This window comes from Cherax quadricarinatus, chromosome 59 (genome assembly GCF_038502225.1).
Source record: "Cherax quadricarinatus isolate ZL_2023a chromosome 59, ASM3850222v1, whole genome shotgun sequence".
Taxonomy (NCBI): Eukaryota; Metazoa; Arthropoda; class Malacostraca; order Decapoda; family Parastacidae; genus Cherax; species Cherax quadricarinatus.
In genome coordinates, this window is record NC_091350.1 from 12,990,042 (window position 1) to 13,010,888 (window position 20,847).

Below are 20,847 nucleotides of genomic sequence, written 5' to 3' on the forward strand. Positions count from 1 at the left end.
GAAGTAACGAGCTATACCTTGTAAAATGTTGTTATACTCTCATATTTGTAACAGTGTGAGTGTAAAATGAAAGCCTGTAATTGTTTTACATGATGGTAGGATTGCTGGTGTTTTTTGTCTGTCTCATCAACATGCAAGATTTCAGGTATGTCTTGCTACTTCTAGTTACACTTAGGTCACACTACACATACATGTACAAGCATATATATACACACCCCTCTGGGTTTTCTTCTATTTTCTTTCTAGTTCTTGTTCTTTTTTATTTCCTCTTATCTCCATGGGGAAGTGGAACAGAATTCTTCCTCCGTAAGTTATGCGTGTTGTAAGAGGCAACTAAAATGCCGGGAGCAAGGGGCAGGTAACCCCTTCTCCTGTATATACTATTACTAAATTTAAAACGAGAAACTTTTGTTGGGCCACCCCACCTCAGTGGGATATGGCTGGTGCGTTGAAAGAAAGAAAGATTTGTAACAGTGCTTCATGCATGACAGTGCATTCAATTTGTGATGTACTTTTTGTAATAATTATTTAATAATTATTTTAAGGTAGATGGGACAAAAGGAAAATGGCAACAACAAGTAAGAGCATAAACTAAGGGAGGAAGTTCAGTGAGATATAAGTGACTATTGGCAGAAAGGTGGGCTAGTGCAAGTATGAGTAGTGGGGAGGGTTGACGAGGGTTGGATGAGTTTTAAAAATGCAGTATTAGAATGTGGGGCAGAAGTTTGTGGTTATAGGAGGGTGGGTGCAGGAGGAAAGAGGAGTGATTGGTGGAATGATGAAGTAAAGGGTGTGATAAAAGAGAAAAAGTTAGCTAATGAGAGGTTTTTACAAAGCAGAAGTGTTATAAGAAGAGCAGAGTATATGGAGAGTAAAAGAAAGGTGAAGAGAGTGGTGAGAGAGTGTAAACGGAGAGCAGATGACAGAGTAGGAGAAGCACTGCAAAAAATTTTGATAAGAAAAAATTCTGGAGATAAACAAGTTAAGAAAGCCTAGGGAACAAATGGATTTGTCAGTTAAAAACAGAGTAGCGGAGTTAGTAGATGGGGAGATGGAGGTATTGGGTAAATGGCGGGAATATTTTGAGGTACTTTTAAATGTAATATTTAGTGAGGGGATTCAGGGAAACCAGTTATTTTCATACAGTCGGACTTGAGTCCTGGAAATGTGAAGTACAATGCCTGCACTTTAAAGGAGGGGTTTGGGATATTGGCAGTTTGGAGGGATATGTTGTGTATCTTTATATGTATATGCTTCTAAACAGTTGTATTCTGAGCACCTCTGCAAAAACAGTGATAATGTGTGAGTGTGGTGAAAGTGTTGAATGATGATGAAAGTATTTTCTTTTTGGGGATTTTCTTTCTTTTTTGGGTCACCTTGCCTCGGTGGGAGACGGCCGACTTGTTGAAAAAAAAAAAAAACTTTTAAATGTCGACGAAGAAAGGAAGGCGGTAATTTCATGCACTGGCCAGGGAGGTTTACCATCTTTTAGAAGTGAAGAAGAGCAAGATGTGAGTGTGGGGGAGGTGCATGAGGCATTACACAGAATGAGAGGGGGTAAAGTAACTGGAATTGACGGGATCATGACAGAAATGTTAAAAGCAGGGAGGGATATAGTGTTGGAGTGGATGGTATTTTTGTTTAATAAATGTATGAAAGAGGGGAAGGTACCTAGGGATTGGCAGAGAGCATGTATAACCCCTTTTCTTGTAAAGATTACTAAAAACAATAAGAAGAAAATTGTCAAAGTGGGAAGTCTGAATGTGCGTGGATGTTGTGCAAATGATAAGAAAGAGATGATTGTGGATGTTATGAATGAGAAGAAGCTGGATGTCCTGGCTTTAAGTGAAACAAAGCTGAAGGGGTTGGGAGAGTTTCAGTGGAGAGGAATAAATGGGATTAGGTAAGGGGTTTCAAATAGAGTTAGAGCTAAAGAAGGAGTAGCAATAATGTTGAAGGATAAGATAAGGCAGGAAAAGAGGGACTATAAATGTATTAATTCAAGGATTATGTGGAGTAAAATAAAGGTTGGATGTGAAAAGTAGGTCATAGTAAGTGTATATGCACCTGGAGAAGAAAGAAGTGTAGAGGAGAGAGAGAGATTTTGGGAAATGTTGAGTGAATGCGTGGGGAGTTTTGAACCAAGTGTGAGAGTACTTGTGGTTGGGGATTTCAGTGCTAAAGTCGGTAAAAATGTTGTGGAGGGAGTAGTAGGTAAATTTGGGGTGCCAGGGGTAAATGTAAATGGGGAGCCTTTAACCCTTTGAGGGTTTTGGTCGTACTAGTACGTCTTACGCGTAGGGGTTTTTGACGTACTAATACTCATAAATTCTAGCGGCCTCAAATCTTGTGGGAGAAAGCTGGTAGGCCTTCATATGAAAGAATGGGTCTATGTGGTCAGTGTGCACAGTCTAAAAAAAATCCTGCAGCACACAGTGCATAATGAGAAAAAAAAAACTTTGACCATTTTTTTTTAATAAATCAGCGACTTTGCAGTGTATTTTCATATGGTATTTATTGTTGTATTCTAGTTTTCTTGGTCTCATTTCATAGAATGGAAGACATATTATAGAAATTGAGATGATTTTGACTGGTTTTACAATGAAAGGTGCCTTGAAATTGAGCTCAAAGTAGCAGAAATGTTCGATTTTTACCAAACTTCAAAAGTAAACAAATCGTGCCAAGAGTGCAATACAGGTCAACTGGTGAGTCTAATATTCTTTCACAAGTGCACCAATAATATTTATACCATTTTTTACACTAATGCAGTAGTCTGCATAACAGTAAATCTTATATTTTTTGTGAGAATAAAAATTCAAAGTGGAAAGCAAAAGAATATAAGAGGGGCCTTGAGACGTGACAAATGACTAGAGGAAATGTCATTTTAGTGCCAGGAATGTCTTTCTTGTTTATTCTGGACCCTATTCGGAAATTGGCATCTTTTGAAATTTGTGTGAAATTGGCAAAATTGCTAAATTCTGACCACTGTACTGGATAGTTGAATTTATAAATGGGTGGTTTCTTGCACCCATTCGATAGAAAAAATGGAGTTCTAGCGAAATATTCATGTTTTTTGTCGACTAGTACAGTGAAATTGGCCGAAAATGGGGCTCAAAGTGGGCAAAATCGCCGATGCGTAAACATCGCCGAGACCGCTAACTTTGCGAGAGCATAATTCCGTAAGTTTTCTATCAAATTTCAAACTTTTGGTGTCTTTATGATCGGGAAAAGATTCTCTATCTTTTCATAAGAAAAAATAATTTTTTTTTTTTTTAAATTTGGCCGACCCTGAGAACGAGTTTCGGAGAGGGCCTGTCGACCCTCAAAAGGTTAATTGAGCTATGTGTAGAAAGAGATTTGGTAATAAGTAATACATATTTTATGAAAAAGAGGATAAATAAATATACAAGGTATGATGTAGCACGTAATGAAAGTACAGTGGACCCCCGGTTAACGATATTTTTTCATTCCAGAAGAATGTTCAGGTGCCAGTACTGAACAAATTTGTTCCCATAAGGAATACTGTGAAGTAGATTAGTCCATTTCAGACCCCCAAATATACACGTACAAACGCACTTACATAAATACACTTACATAATTGGTTGCATTGGGAGGTGATCGTTAAGCGGGGGTCCACTGTAGTTTGCTAGATTATGTATTGGTGGATAAAAGGTTAATGGGTAGGCTCCAGGATGTACATGTTTATAGAGGGGCAACTGATATATAGGATCATTATTTAGTTGTAGCTACAGTTAGAGTAAGAAGTAGATGGGACAAGAGGAAGGTGGCAACAACAAGTAGGAGGGAAGTGAAAGTGTATAAACTAAGGGAGGAGGAAGTTCGGGTGAGATATAAGCGACTATTGGCAGAAAGGTGGGCTAGTGCAAAGATGAGTAGTGGGGGGGAGGGGTTGAAGAGGGTTGGATGAGTTTTAAAAATGCAGTATTAGAATGTGGGGCAGAAGTTTGTGGTTATAGGAGGGTGAGGGCAGGAGGACAGAGGAGTGATTGGTGGAATGATGAAGTAAAGGGTGTGATAAAAGAGAAAAAGTTAGCTTATGAGAGGTTTTTACAAAGCAGAAGTGTTATAAGAAGAGCAGAGTATATGGAGAGTAAAAGAAAGGTGAAGAGAGTGGTGAGAGAGTGCAAAAGGAGAGCAGATGATAGAGTGGGAGAGGCACTGTCAAGAAATTTTAATGAAAATAAGAAAAAATTTTGGAGTTAAACAAGTTAAGAAAGCCTAGGGAACACATGAATTTGTCAGTTAAAAACAGAGTAGGGGAGTTAGTAGATGGGGAAAGGGAGGTATTAGGTAGATGGCGAGAATATCTTGAGGAACTTTTAAATGTTGAGGAAGAAAGGGAGGTGGTAATTTCATGCACTGGCCAGGGAGGTATACCATCTTTTAGGAGTGAAGAAGAGCAAAATGTAAGTGTGGGGGAGGTACTTGAGGCATTACGTAGAATGAAAGGGGCTAAAGCAGCTGGAACTGATGGGATCATGACAGAAATGTTAAAAGCAGGGGGGGATATAGTGTTGGAGTGGTTGGTACTTTTGTTTAATAAATGTATGAAAGAGGGGAAGGTACCTAGGGATTGACAGAGAGCATGTATAGTCCCTTCATATAAAGGGAAGGGGGACAAAAGAGATTGTAAAAATTACAGAGGAATAAGTTTATTCAGTATACCAGGAAAAGTGTACGGTAGGGTTATTACTGAAAGAATTAGAGGTAAGGCAGAATGTAGTATTGCGGATGAGCAAGGAGGTTTCAGAGTGGGTAGGGGATGTGTAGATCAAGTGTTTACATTGAAAAATATATGTGAACAGTATTTAGATAAAGGTAGGGAAGTTTTTATTGCATTTATGGATTTAGAAAAGGCATATGATAGAGTGGATAGGGGAACAATGTGGCAGATGTTGCAAGTATATGGAATAGGTGGTAAGTTACTAAATGCTGTAAAGAGTTTTTATGAGGATAGTGAGGCTCAGGTTAGGGTGTCTAGAAGAGAGGGAGACTACTTCCTGGTAAAAGTAGGTCTTAGACAGGGATGTGTAATGTCACCATGGTTGTTTAATATATTTATAGATGGGGTTGTAAAAGAAGTAAATGCTAGGGTGTTTGGGAGAGGGGTGGGATTAAATTATGGGGAATCAAATACAAAATGGGAATTGACACAGTTACTTTTTGCTGATGGAAGATTCTGAAGAAAAATTGCAAAGGTTAGTGGATGAGTTTGGGAGTGTGTGTAAAGGTAGAAAGTTGAAAGTGAACATAGAAAAGAGTAAGGTGATGAGGGTATCAAATGATCTAGATAAAGAAAAATTGGATATCAAATTGGGGAGGAGTATGGAAGAAGTGAATGTTTTCAGATACTTGAGAGTTGACATGTCGGCGGATGGATTTATGAAGGATGAGGTTAATCATAGAATTGATGAAGGAAAAAAGGTGAGTGGTACGTTGAGGTATATGTGAAGTCAAAAAACGTTATCTATGGAGGCAAAGAAGGGAATGTATGAAAGTATAGAAGTACCAACACTCTTATATGGGTGTGAAGCTTGGGTTGTGAATACAGCAGCAAGGAGGCGGTTGGAGGCAGTGGAGATGTCCTGTCTAAGGGCAATGTGTGGTGTAAATATTATGCAGAAGATTCGGAGTGTGGAAATTAGGAGAAGGTGTGGAGTTAATAAAAGCATTAGTCAGAGGACAGAAGAAGGGTTGTTGAGGTGGTTTGGTCATTTAGAGAGAATGAATCAAAGTAAAATGACATGGATACATTTAAATCTGTAGGAGAAGGAAGGCAGGGTAGGGGTCATCCTCAAAAAGGTTGGAAGGAAGGGGTAAGGGAGGTTTTGTGGGCGAGGGGCTTGGACTTCCAGCAGGTGTGCATGAGCGTGTTTGATAGGAGTGAATGGAGACAAGTGGTATTTGGAACTTGACGATCTGTTGGAGTGTGAGCAGGGTAATATTTAGTGAAGGGATTCAGGGAAACCGGTTATTTTTATATAGCCGGACTTGAGTCCTGGAAATGGGAAGTACAATGCCTGCACTCTAAAGGAGGGGTTTTGGGATATTAGCAGTTTGGAGGGATATGTTGTGTATCTTTATACATATATATATGCTTCTAAACTGTTGTGTTCTGAGCACCTCTGCAAAAACAGTGATTATGTGTGAGTGAGGTAAAGTGTTGAATGATGATGAAAGTATTTTCTTTTTGGGGATTTTCTTTCTTTTTGGGTCACCCTGCCTCGGTGGGACACGGCCGACTTGTTGAAAAAAAAAAATAAATAAATAAAGGGAAGGGGGACAAAACAGATTGCAAAAATTATAGAGGAATAAGTTTACTGAGCATACCAGGAAAAGTGCATGGTAGGGTTATTATTGAAAGAATTAAGAGGCAAGACACAATGTAGCATTGCAGATGAGCAAGGAGGTTTTAGAGTGGGTAGGGGATGTGTAGATCAAGTGTTTACATTGAAGCATATATGTGAACAGTATTTAGATGAAGGTAGTGAAGTTTTCATTGCATTTATGGATTTAGAAAAGGCATATGATAGAGTGGATAGGGGAGCAATGTGGCAGATGTTGCAAGCATATGTAATAGGTAGTAAGTTACTAAATGCTGTAAAGAGTTTTTATGAGGATAGTGAGGCTCAGGTTAGGGTGTGTAGGAGAAAGGGAGATTACTTCCCGGTAAAAGTAGGTCTTAGTCAAGGATGTGTAATGTCACCATGGTTGTTTAATATATTTATAGATGGGGTTGTAAAAGAAGTAAATGCTAGGGTGTTCGGGAGAGGGGTGGGATTAAATTATGGGGAATCAAATACAAAACTGGAATTGACACAGTTACTTTTTGCTGATGATACTGTGCTTATGGGAGATTCTAAAGAAAAGTTGCAAAGGTTAGTGGATGAGTTTGGGAGTGTGTGTAAATGTAGAAAAGTTGAAAGTGAACATAGAAATGAGTAAGGTGATGAGGGTATCAAATGATTTAGATAAAGAAAAATTGGTTATCAAATTGCAGGAGGAGGAGTATAGAAGAAGTGAATGTTTTCAGATATATGGGAGTTGAAGTGTCAGCGGATGGATGTATGAAGGATGAGGTTAACCATAGAATTGATGAAGGAAAAAAGGCAAGTGGTGCATTGAGGTATATGTGGAGAGAGAAAACATTATCTATGGAGGCAAAGAAGGGAATGTATGAAAGTATAGTGGTACCAACACTCTTATATAGCTGTGAAGCTTGGGTTGTACAGTGGAACCTCAAAAATCGAACATATCACATATTGAACGTTTCGAAAATAGAACCATTTTTTCGGACAAACTGTGTCCCTATTATTGAACGCTCCCCTATTTTCGGACTGCCGGGTACGGGACCTGTCTGCCGCCCGCTCTGTCCGCGTCCCTGCGCAGGCGCCGTGAGCAGTCTACCTTTGTTTATGCTTGAGTGAACACTAACCTGCGCTCTCATTCACACATTTTACGATTATTTCATTGTGTTTAGTGCTTGTGGGACTGTGAAATAAGCTGCCATGGGCCCAAAGAAACTTGGTAGTGGTGCCCCTGTGGTAAAGAAAGTGAGGAACACCATAGATGTGAAGAAGGAAATAATACATAAGTATGAGAGTGGTGTGAAACTTGTTGAGCTTGCCAGGATGTATGGGAAAAACAAGTCGACCATCGGTTCTATCCTGTCAAAGAAAGAACAAATCAAGGAAGCTGATGTTGCGAAAGGTGTTAATATAGGGAGTGGATGAGGTGCCTTCTTCAAAGATTAAGGAGATTTGTGCCAAGTGGAATGATGTCCAAATGTTTGTGCAGAAGTACCACCCTGAGCAAGCTGAAACAAGCCATCTTTGCAACAAGTTCAGTGACAGAACCATGTCCCATTTTAGGGAAATGTTAAAAAGGCGCCAGAAACAGAGGACTGTGGACAGTTATTTTGTGAGACAGGGGTCCAGTGACTCTCAAGCTGGTCCTAGTGGCATTAAAAGACAGAGAAGGGAAGTAACCCCAAAGAGGGCTTTACCTGAAGTCCTCATGGAGGGGGATTCTCCTTCCAAACACTAACCCCAACTCCCTCTCTCCTCCTCCCTATCTTCCAGATGCCATCACCAATCTTTAATAAAGGTAAGTAAAAAATGTTATTTTATATGTATTACTATACATAATTAAAAACTATAGTATTTGTTGTATGTAAAACTGTAATTAATCTCTATAAAATGTATTTTTTGTGTGAATATTTTTGGGTTTCTGGAACGGATTAATTGTACAGTGGTCCCTCGCTTTTCATAGTTCTCGGCAATCGTAAATTTCGCCAATCATAGGGGTATTTTTGTATAAACATGGACTCACTTTTCATAGGTTGACTCGCGAATAGTAGTTCGTCCAGGACGCTTACACATGGTGTGAGCCGGGGAGGCCTCCCTACCCAGCCAGTCTGGCATTGTTTACCAGTGAGTGAAGGTCCCCTCAAGTGCTCCTACGAAATATTTCATAATATTCCACTCTTTTTAGTGCTTGCAAGTACTAAATAAGCTACCATGGCTCCAAAGAAAGCTCCTAGTGCCAAGCCTGTGGTAAAGAAGATGAGAAATATGTACAGTGACAAAGTCTTGTACCATTTTAGGGAAGTGTTAAAGAGACGCCAGAAACAGAGCTCTCTCCACAGTTACTTTGCGAGACAGGACTAGAGTGACTCTCAAGGTGGTCCTAGTGGCATTAAGAAACAGAGAAGAGAAGCAACCCCAGAGAAGCAATTGGTACCTGAGGTGTTGCTGGAAGGGGATTCCCCTTCCAAACTGTAAACAATCCAATCTCTCTCCTCCTCCAGTCTCCCATACACTAAGAAGAATCTCCAATAAAGGTAAGTGTTATGCTGTTAATGTTTCATTCATCATTTCCCATTGTATTGTTTATGTACTACATGTATATTTCATGTAAAAAATTTTGTTGTTTTAATACTTCTGAGTGTCAGAAACGGATTAATTGTATTTACATTATTTCTTATGGGGAAAATTGATTCGCAAATCGTAAATTTCGTTTATAGTAGCTCCTCCAGGAATGGATTAATTACGAAAAACGAGGGACCACTGTATTTCCATTATTTCTTATGGGAAATACTGCTTCGAATTTCAGACTTTTTGAATTTAGAACTAGCTCCTGGAATGGATTAAGTTCGATTTTTGAGGTTCCACTGTAAATGCTGCAGCGAGGAGGCAGTTGGAGGCGGTGGTGATGTCCTGTCTAAGGGTAATGTGTGGTGTAAATATTATGCAGAGAATTTGGAGTGTGGAAATTAGGAGAAGGTGCGGAGTTAACCCTTTGACTGTTTCGGTCATATATAGCATACATCTTACGAGCCACCGTGTTTGACGTGTATATATACTCATAAATTCTAGCGACTTCAAATCAAGCAGGAGAAAGCTGGTAGGCCCACATGTGAGAGAATGGGTCTGTGTGGTCAGTGTGCACCATATAAAAAAATCCTGGAGCACGCAGTGCATAATGAGAAAAAAAAAAACTACGAATATTTTTTTTTTTAATTAAAATGCCGAGTTTGTGGTCTATTTTCGTATAGTATTTATGGTTGTATTCTCATTTTCTTGGTCTCATTTGATAGAATGGGAAACATATTATAGAAACAGAGGTGATTTTGATTGGTTTTACTATAAACAGAACCTTGAAATGGACCTCAAAGTAGGGGAAATGTTTGATTTTTGCCGATGTTCAAAAGTAAACAAATGATGTTATTGTCCAATAAATGTCTAACTAGCCATTCTAATATGCAGTCATGAATGGGTTGACATTTTTTGTACAATTATTGCAGTATTGCAGTAGTCTGCATAACAGTAAATCTTCTATTTTTTGTTTGAATAAAAATTCAAAATAGAAAGCAAGAGTAATATCAGAGGGGCCTGGAGACATGACTGATGAATAAAGAAAATGTTATTTTAGAGCCAGGAATGTCTGCATTGTTCATTCTGGACCTTATTTTGAAATTGTCATATTTTTTTTAATTTTTGTGAAATTGGCCAAATTGCAAATTTCTGACCAAGTTATTGGGTACTTGAAATCGGTAAATGGGCAGTTTCTTGTACTCAATCGATAGAAAAAATGGAGTTCTAAAGAAATAGCTATGAGTTTGGTCGACTGGAACAATGGAATTAGCCGAAAATAGGGCTCAAAGTGGGCAAAATCGCCGCTTTGTAAATATCACCGAGGTCGCTAACTTCATGAGAGCGTAATTCCGTTAGTTTTCCATCAAATTCCGTTTTTTTTTTTTTGGTGTCATTACAATCGGGAAAAGATTCTCTATCATTTCACAAGAAATTTTTTTTTTTTCGAAATTTTGCGACACCAGGAGACACCTCAGGACTGAGGGTTGCGACAGTCAAGGAGCTAATAAAAGTATTAGTCAGAGGGCTGAAGAGGGGTTGTTGAGGTGGTTTGGTCATTTAGAGAGAATGGATCAAAGTAGAATGACACGGAGAGCGTATAAATCCATAGGAGAAGGTGGGGTAGGGGTCGTCCTCGAAAAGGTTGGAGGGAGAGGGTAAAGGTTTTGTGGGCGAGGGGCTTCGACTTCCAGCAAGCATGCGTGAGCGTGTTAGGAGTGAATGGAGACGAATGGTATTTGGGACCTGACAAGCTGTTGGAGTGTGAGCAGGGTAATATTTAGTGATGAGATTCAGGGAAACCGGCTATTTTTATATAGCCGGACTTGAGTCCTGGAAATGGAAAATACAATGCCTGCACTTTAAAGGAGGGGTTTGGGATATTGGCAGTTTGGAGGGACATGTTGTTTATCTTTATACGTATATGCTTCTAAACTGTTGTGTTCTGGGCACCTCTGCAAAAACTGTGATTATGTATGAGTGAGGTGAAAGTGTTGAATGATGATGAAAGTATTTTCTTTTTGGGGATTTTCTTTCTTTTTGGGTCACCCTGCCTCGGTGGGAAACGGCCGACTTGTTAAAAAAAAAAATTTTTTTTTTTTTTATTTAGCTTAACAGCATACAGACAGCATTTAGTGATCCTACTACTTGGACAACAACTAAGAATGTGTACTCGAGTTAGGGGAGAACGCAGAGGACGGTCAGTGTCAGTGGTTGCCGTCGGTGGTGCAGTTCCACGAGCCAGCTGCAGATTCAACTGCTGTCGGAAGTATTCCATCTGTTGTTTGAAGAAATCTCGCTCTCTTCTGATAGTTTCCAAATCAAAAGCTGTCAACAGATGCCCCATATAATAGACAAGGTAGCAGAGAAGAGAAAGACATTAAATAAAGTGAAAAGATGATTGCTGTAGAGTTGAACATTTTACATTTAATGCTTTAAACATCAGCTAAATAATACATATCTCATTTAACAAGTGCTTTGGGTGAACAACAGTTACCAGTATGTTATATCAAATGCACAAATACTACTGAATTATGCATTATAAATAAATCACTACTTTCGTTTTTCCTTTTGGGCCACCCCCGCCTCGGTGGGATAAATAAATCACTTGGTACATATAAATGTGCAACTTTAAAAACCTATCAGATAAAAGTTCATTTTTATTTCTGCTTTGATCAGGGGGAAAGTATTAAAACTGCAGGACTCAGAGAGCACCTGGGAAATGGGAGGCATTTGGGTTCATTCCAAGGAAGGGAAAGACAAGATCAGTTCCTTGGATCAAGAACCCTTAGCCAGCATCAGGGCACCTTCTTTGAGGGGAGATAAAAGTTGAGATTGCTCTTCTCTTCCTAATACTGAATATAAATTTTGCTTGTGCTGTAAATGTAATCGCTCAACTGCATGCACACTACCATAATCCACCACCAAATATACCTTTCATTTCATCTAGCTCACAATTATTCTTTTATTTCAATGGCAGTGTTTGCCAAGGCCGGATGACCCAAAGAAGGAAATACATTCACCATCATTCATTCAATTGCTCTCTTAACCCTTAAACGGTCCAAACAATTTTTTTTTTTATTATCACACTGGCCGATTCCCACCAAGGCAGGGTGGCCCGAAAAAGAAAAACTTTCACCATCATTCACTCCATCACTGCCTTGCCAGAAGGGTGCTTTACACTACAGTTTTTAAACTGCAACATTAACACCCCTCCTTCAGAGTGCAGGCACTGTACTTCCCATCTCCAGGACTCAAGTCCGGCCTGCCGGTTTCCCTGAACCCCTTCATAAATGTTACTTTGCTCACACTCCAACAGCACGTCAAGTATTAAAAACCATTCGTCTCCATTCACTCCTATCAAACACGCTCACGCACGCCTGCTGGAAGTCCAAGCCCCTCGCACACAAAACCTCCTTTACCCCCTCCCTCCAACCTTTCCTAAGCCGACCCCCTACTCCGCCTTCCTTCCACTACAGACTGATACACTCACCCTTTTCCCCTCATCAATTCTATGATTCACCTCATCCTTCATAGACCCATCCGCTGACACGTCCACTCCCAAATATCTGAATACATTCACCTCCTCCATACTCTCTCCCTCCAATCTTTCATCACCTACCTAATATTTTTGTTATCCTCATAACCTTACTCTTTCCTGTATTCACTTTTAATTTTCTTCTTTTGCACACCCTACCAAATTCATCCACCAATCTCTGCAACTTCTCTTCAGAATCTCCCAAGAGCACAGTGTCATCAGCAAAGAGCAACTGTGACAACTCCCACTTTATGTGTGATTCTTTATCTTTTAACTCCACGCCTCTTGTCAAGACCCTCGCATTTACTTCTCTTACAACCCCATCTATAAATATATTAAACAACCACGGTGACATCACACATCCTTGTCTAAGGCCTACTTTTACTGGGAAATAATTTCCCTCTTTCCTATTTACTCTAACTTGAGCCTCACTATCCTCGTAAAAACTCTTCACTGCTTTCAGTAACCTACCCCCTACACCACACACCTGCAACATCTGCCACATTGCCCCCCTATCCACCCTGTCATATGCCTTTTCCAAATCCATAAATGCCACAAAGACCTCTTTAGCCTTATCTAAATACTGTTCACTTATATGTTTCACTGTAAACACCTGGTCCACACACCCCCTACCTTTCCTAAAGCCTCCTTGTTCATCTGCTATCCTATTCTCAGTCTTACTTTTAATTCTTTCAATAATAACTCTACCATACACTTTACCAGGTATACTCAACAGACTTATCCCCCTATAATTTTTGCACTCTCTTTTGTCCCCTTTGCAAAGGAACTATGCATGCTCTCTGCCAATCCCTAGGTACCTTACCCTCTTCCATACATTTATTAAATAATTGCACCAACCACTCCAAAACTACATCCCCACCTGCTTTTAACATTTCTATCTTTATCCCATCAATCCCGGCTGCCTTACCCCCTTTCATTTTACCTACTGCCTCACGAACTTCCCCCACACTCACAACTGGCTCTTCCTCACTCCTACAAGATGTTATTCCTCCTTGCCCTATACACGAAATCACAGCTTCCCTATTTTCATCAACATTTAACAATTCCTCAAAATATTCCCTCCATCTTCCCAATACCTCTAACTCTCCATTTAGTAACTCTCCTCTCCTATTTTTAACTGACAAATCCATTTGTTTTCTAGGCTTCCTTAACTTGTTAATCTCACTCCAAAACTTTTTCTTATTTTCAACAAAATTTGTTGATAACATCTCACCCACTCTCTCATTTGCTCTCTTTTTACATTGCTTCACCACTCTCTTAACCTCTCTCTTTTTCTCCATATACTCTGCCCTCCTTGCATCACTTCTACTTTGCAAAAACTTCTCATATGCTAACTTTTTCTCCCTTACTACTCTCTTTACATCATCATTCCACCAATCGCTCCTCTTCCCTCCCGCACCCACTTTCCTGTAACCACAAACTTCTGCTGAACACTCTAACACTACATTTTTAAACCTACCCCATACCTCTTCGACCCCATTGCCTATGCTCTCATTAGCCCATCTATCCTCCAATAGCTGTTTATATCTTTCCCTAACTGCCTCCTCTTTTAGTTTATAAACCTTCACCTCTCTCTTCCCTGATGCTTCTATTCTCCTTGTATCCCATCTACCTTTTACTCTCAGTGTAGCTACAACTAGAAAGTGATCTGATATATCTGTGGCCCCTCTATAAACATGTACATCCTGAAGTCTACTCAACAGTCTTTTATCTACCAATACATAATCCAACAAACTACTGTCATTTCGCCCTACATCATATCTTGTATACTTATTTATCCTCTTTTTCTTAAAATATGTATTACCTATAACTAAACCCCTTTCTATACAAAGTTCAATCAAAGGGCTCCCATTATCATTTACACCTGGCACCCCAAACTTACCTACCACACCCTCTCTAAAAGTTTCTCCTACTTTAGCATTCAGGTCCCCTACCACAATTACTCTCTCACTTGGTTCAAAGGCTCCTATACATTCACTTAACATCTCCCAAAATCTCTCTCTCTCCTCTGCATTCCTCTCTTCTCCAGGTGCATACACGCTTATTATGACCCACTTCTCGCATCCAACCTTTACTTTAATCCACATAATTCTTGAATTTACACATTCATATTCTCTTTTCTCCTTCCGTAACTGATCATTTAACATTACTGCTACCCCTTCCTTTGCTCTAACTCTCTCAGATACTCCAGATTTAATCCCATTTATTCCCCCCACTGAAACTCCCCTACCCCCTTCAGCTTTGTTTCGCTTAGGGCCAGGACATCCAACTTCTTTTCATTCATAACATCAGCAATCATCTGTTTCTTGTCATCTGCACTACATCCACGCACATTCAAGCATCCCAAACAAATCGGCGTTCAAATTCGTAGTGCTACAAAAGTAGATCTACTTTTTTTTACATATTTTCAAATGTAACAAAAAAAAAAAGTAGATAAAAGTTTTTTTACACGTTTTCAAATGTAAAACAAGAAAAAAAATCTACATTTTTTTACATACTTTCAGATGTTGAAAAAACGTATATATACGTTTGGACCATTTAAGGGTTAATGAAACATCTCCATGACCATACTCTTGAATAATGAATAGCTTGTGGTACTCACGTGCAACAGGCACAGACTGAGGTCTGGGTGGAGGAGACACAGGTGAGCTCGCAACAACTGGGCCACCTACTGTTGGAGCCACGGTAGCTGCAGCAGCAGCAGTAGGGCCTGTAGCTAAGGGAGCTGTGGGTGGTTGGCCTCCAGCAGCTGTGACAGCTGGACCCACTCCAACACTACCTGAAGCTAGGGAACCTGCTGATCCTCCTGCTTGTTGGCTCTTAAAAGACTGGTACTGCATTTTGTAGAAATCTCGCTCTTGTTTTAAAACATCTCGCTCATGTGTCAGTCGAGCAATCTCATTCTCCTAAAAGTACACAAAAAATAAACAATACATTAAAAGTATGCAATTATCATATTATATGTAATTATATATCTATTACACGTAAGACAAAGTAAGAATAATCAAGCTTTCTCTCGTAGCCTCACTCTCATTATACCTGCCTATAGATTTCATTACACAGGTACTACACATGACTACTAATCTTATTTAAATAATTTTCAACGCACTGGGGAAATGGGCTTGGGTCGAGGCCTGCCAATCTGCATGGGTGTCGAGGGTGTAGACGAGGGTTTGCTCTTAAGGATGTCCAACAGCTGTATCACCTGTTCACTGTAGTATTCACGCTCCTTCTCAGCCTGCCTCTTCTCTGCCTGAGTCTATAAGCATGTTTTTCATTATTAATATACAATCACAATACTGTGACGAATACAGCATTTATCATCTTATTCACAAATGAACCATACTTAGAGATGACACTTTACACATATTGGTTTGTTCTCAAACATTACCAAGTCACAACTGAGTGAGAAAAAAGCAGAGGAGGCAGATTGGGAGAGGAAAGGAAGAGGAGGAGCTGGTGTTATGGTGATGGTGGTAGTTGCAGGCAGCAGTGGTAGTAGCAGTGGCAGCAGTGGTAGTGGTGATGGAGGAGAGGCAGGTAACTCCATCCTCTAACACACGTCCCCAAGGGGCTCACAAAGGAGCAAAGTAAAACGAGGAGCACTGCAGTAGGCCCACTGCGGTAGGAAAGAAGGAAGCAGGTAAGGAGAAACTTGGAAGACAGGAAAGATGAAGTTAATACAGAAAAAGTCAAGAGAAAAGGTGAGAGGGTAATCAAGTTATGAGTGTTCATTTTATTATTGAACATAGTTTCAAACTTACAAAGACAAAAAAAAAAGTGTAGGAAATAATATAATACTCAATAGGCAGATGGAAAGATACACTCAATCAAAATGTTTTTTTGTGCCCTATAAATGAGAACATGTAGGGTCTGATGTGACTATCATTATAAAAGAATCTAACAAAAGATTATGTAATTTTTTCTTATACTGAAGATGCATTATACCCACAGAGGTCATGCAGCACCTGGAAAATGAAAGGTAATCAAATTTGATTCAGGAAAAAAAAAAAAAGTAGCTCTAATTCCTTGGCATCAATTCATTCCCTTGCGGGACAAAAAATTGATTACAAAAGAAAGAAATGCAAGAGATAAAAAAAAATGCTAAATATGAGAGGAGAGGGTTATACCTGATTTAATTGTTCACTGAAATAGTTTCTCTCCTGCTGCATTTGCCTGAGCTGACCTTGAAGTTTTGACAAATCATCGCTCATGTATGAGCGAGACTGTTCCACCAGCTGCTTCTCTCGTGACAGCTGAAAAATAATTTACAATATGTGTTTATATTCATCTTCAGACCAATTTTTAGTCTATTACTCTGCATTCTGGTTTGTTACACATGCATAAACACTCCCTAATCTGATCCATGTTACACCTGTCTACTCAACATAAACACACCCTAATCTGGTCTGTATTATACCTCTAACATAAACACTCTAATCTGGTCTGTGTTACACCTTTCTCTAACCAACATTCATATTCTAATCTTATCTGTTTCATACTTGTCTCTTACAAACTTCACAAGATTTGTAGATGAATGGTTCAGAGAACCGACATGTTGAATAAATTAGACACATGTGCAACTCTTGGGTATCTTTATTGAGGAAACGTTTCGCCACACAGTGGCCTCAATAAAGATACCCAAGAGTTGCACATGTGTCTAATTTATTCAACATGTCGGTTCTCTGAACCATTCATCTACAAACCTGTCAGACACTGCAACGTCTTGGGATCTTAATACTTAGGAATTCTTCGCTTGCCTAATTCTTGGGCACGACCTACTTCCACATTGAACAAATGTGACACCACCTATGACTGCTGCACCTCTCCTGCCATACGGTTTATAAGCTGCTTCTCCGCTCATATGCTGTATTCTATTCAAGATTGATGGACTGAACACATCGACTCAAGGTTGAGGGACTGATTACCTCATTCTCCTCCTGTTCTTCAAGTTTCTCCTACGTATGGACTGATGAAGCCACTGTGTGGCAAAACGTTTCCTCAATAAAGATACCCAAGAGTTGTACATGTGTCTAATTTATTCAACTTCACAAGAGACAAGTTTAACACAGTATAAACACACTCTAATCTAGTTTGTGTTATTCTTCTCTGTAGCCAACATAAACATTATCTAATCTGGGTTATGTTACATCTGCCTCTAACCAACATAATCTGTCCAATTCTAATAATTTCCTTGTAGTACTGCAACTTCACTAATATATTCCTCTTATTAAAAATGCCAGTAGAGATGTTCTTTGGAAAGTTCATCAATACTATATTGCAATATTTTTAATAGTAGAATCTACAGATCCATAAAATGCAGGAAAATCTCAGAGTAGCTGAACAGTGGTGGTTTTCATGATTTAACCTACTGTTAGAGTGTGAACAAGGTAACATCTATGAAGGGATTCAGGGAAACCAGTTAACTGGATTCAAGTCCTGGAGGTGGGAAGTACAGTGTCTGCATTCTGAAGGAGAGGTGAGGATGATGAAGTCTGGAGGGTCATCTCAACTGCAATGCCAGTGCTTTTCTGGCAAGATAGTTTTTGAAAGAGTGACAGTGAAAATATTTTCTTCTTTTAAGGTCATCCTATCTCAGTGGAAGAAAACCAGAATGTTAAAAAACAATAGTTATGCAAACAACTGTAATACCAGAAAACTTCTCTTTATGTCAATTTACCTGTAACCAGATGTGACTGGTGTGAAGGGTTCCTTTGCCTTTGCAGCCCAGTCTGAAGCCAAGCTTTGAATAAATTTGGAGAATGTCTTCAAAGCACACACACATCGGTAAGTAAACAAATCAAGTGACAGACATGTTAGTTAATGGGTTACACACAAGAAGATAATTATACCTCACCACTCTGGTCTCTAAAGAAGTCTCTCTCTTGCTCCAGGTTTGCTCTCTGAGTCTGAAGCTTCATCATCTCCTCTTTGTAGTAGTCACGCTCTTGCTCCAAATCTTTGTTCTGCCCAATCAACTTCTCTGTCTCAGATGTGTAAAAGGCTTTTCCTTGCTCTGCTGTTTCTTTCTCATCCTTTAGCTCACTAATAGTCTTGTTCAAAGCATCTTTTTGCAATTTTAGTTCACTAATGGTCATATTTAAAACATCTTTCTGCCCTCTCAGTTCACTGACAGTTTTACGAAGCGCGTCTCTATCTACTGAGAGACGAAGTTTATCTGTTTCTGTTTCCTGTACTGTGAGAAAAGAAATAATAAACAATACTTAAAATTATAGATATTACTAAATATAGAATAATAATCATAATTCTTTTATAGAGCAAACTGATCTATACATGACTGCCTCAAAACTCTTTCATTTTGTCATATTGCCACAGTTCAAAGTGGGAGTTGTCACAGTTGCTCTTTGCTGATGACACTGTGCTTTTGGGAGATTCTGAGGAGAACTTGCAGAGGTTGGTGGATGAGTTTGGTAGGGTATGTAAAAGAAGAAAATTAAAAGTGAATATAGGAAAGAGTAAGGTGATGAGGATAACAAAAAAATTAGGTAACAAAAGATTTGATATCAGATTGGAGGGAGAGAGTATGGAGGTGAATGTATTGATCAGATATTCAGGGGTGGGATTGTCAGCAGATGGGGTCTATGAAATATGAAGTGAATCATAGAATTAATGAGAGGAAAAAGATGAGTGGTGCACTGAGGAGTTTGTGGAGACAAAGAACTTTGTCCATGGAAGCAAAGAGGGGAATGTATGAGAGTATAGTTATACCAATGCTCTTATATGGGTGCAAAGCATGGGTGGCGAATGTTGCAACGAGGAGAAGGCTGCAGGTAGTGGAGATGTCATGTCTGAGAGCAATGTGTGGTGTGAATATAATGCGGAGAATTCGTAGTTTGGAAATTAGGAGGAGGTGTGGGATTACCAAAACTATTATCCAGAGGGCCGAGAAGGGGTTGCTGAGATGGTTCAGACATGTAGAGAGAATGGAACGAAACAGAATGACTTCGAGAGTGTATAAATCTGTAGTGGAGGGAAGGCGGGGTAGGGGTTGGCCTAGGAAGGGTTGGCAGGAGGGGGTAAAGGAGGTTTTGTGTGCGAGGGGCATGGACTTCCAGCAAGCATACATGAGCGTATTTGATAGGAGTGAATGGAGACAAATGGTTTTGAATACCTAACATGCTGTTGGAGTGTGAGCAAAGTAACATTTATGAAGGGATTCAGGGAAACCGGCAGGCTGGACTTGAGTCCTGGAGATGGGAAGTACAGTGTCTGCACTCTGAAGGAGGGGTGTTAATGTTGCAGTTTTATAAACTGTAGTGTAACACACCCCTCTGGCAAGACAGTGATGGAGTGAATGATGGAGAAAGTTTTTCTTTTTCAGACCACCCTACCTTTGTGGGAAATGGCCGATGTGTTAATAATAAAAAAATAAAAAACTTCACTATTACTCTCTCTCATGCTACTTTAATAAAGCCATGGCAAGACTGTAGTGTGTTGCTGGGGTTCCAATGGTCAGTAGCTCAAACTCATGCACTTTAACCATATTCCTGCTGGAGCAAGGTTAAAGAAGAATGGGAGTGACCTGGTGAAGAATTAAAGTTTTTTTTTTTTTTTTCCAAGTCGGCCGTCTCCCACCGAGGCTTAATTAATATATGACCCAAAAAAGAAAGAAAATCCCCAAAAAGAAAATGCTTTCATCATCATTCAACACTTTCACCACACTCACACATTATCACTGTTTTTGCAGAGGTGCTCAGAATACAACAGTTTAGAAGCATATACGTATAAAGATACACAACATATCCCTCCAAACTACCGAAATATATAGGAAGTCCCAACTTTTCAATGGTGTACCTCCTGTATACAGTTTATGGTGCACAAAATATACTGCTGGGAAAAATAAATATATTAAAATTTGCAGTAACTGAAAGTAGGCTGTAAGAAACTAGTCTTAATATGAATACACTTAAGAACTTTCTGGCATCTGCGAACATTGTAAAACAGTGTAAATGATGCTAGCAACTTCAGCAACTCACATGATACTGTCAAATGATTGATCTTATCCACCAAAGTCTTCTTTTCCTCCTGTCCTTTACGTAAAAGATCCTCCATTCGCTTGTTTTCATCCATCATTGGGACGCGTTCTGTTACAAGCCGAGTGTGATCATGAGATAGTTTTGAATAATCATGGCGGACATGCACCAGTTCTTTATAGAGTCGGTCTCGTTCATCACGCATCAGGTGATACAAGCGATGCTGTTCTGCTAAATCAGCTTTACACCCCATAAGCCTAGTCTGTAAAAATTTTAATTTATTATATTCAGAGAGAAACACCAAACTTGTGGGAGATATTCAGAGCATAGGGAATAGGAAAAAATCAAGTCTGAACCAGGGAAATGATAGCTCCAATTCCCTGGATAAAAGCTGATAACC

General features: G+C 39.5%; 1 protein-coding gene across 5 annotated transcripts in view; it reads right to left on the bottom strand.

Moving 5' to 3' along the window:
* LOC128698719 (centrosomal protein of 135 kDa) overlaps nt 1-20,847 on the bottom strand; it is a 385,751-nt gene that overhangs the window by 246,837 nt on the left and 118,067 nt on the right. For all 5 annotated transcript variants that reach the window (XM_070097740.1, XM_070097743.1, XM_070097744.1 and 2 more), the window contains 6 exons: nt 20,451-20,709; nt 18,306-18,649; nt 16,584-16,709; nt 15,563-15,712; nt 15,056-15,359; nt 11,068-11,222 (listed from right to left, as the gene is read on the bottom strand). In XM_070097740.1, coding sequence (XP_069953841.1) covers nt 11,068-11,222; nt 15,056-15,359; nt 15,563-15,712; nt 16,584-16,709; nt 18,306-18,649; nt 20,451-20,709 — 1,338 coding nt within the window. The remainder of the gene's footprint in view (nt 1-11,067; nt 11,223-15,055; nt 15,360-15,562; nt 15,713-16,583; nt 16,710-18,305; nt 18,650-20,450; nt 20,710-20,847) is intronic.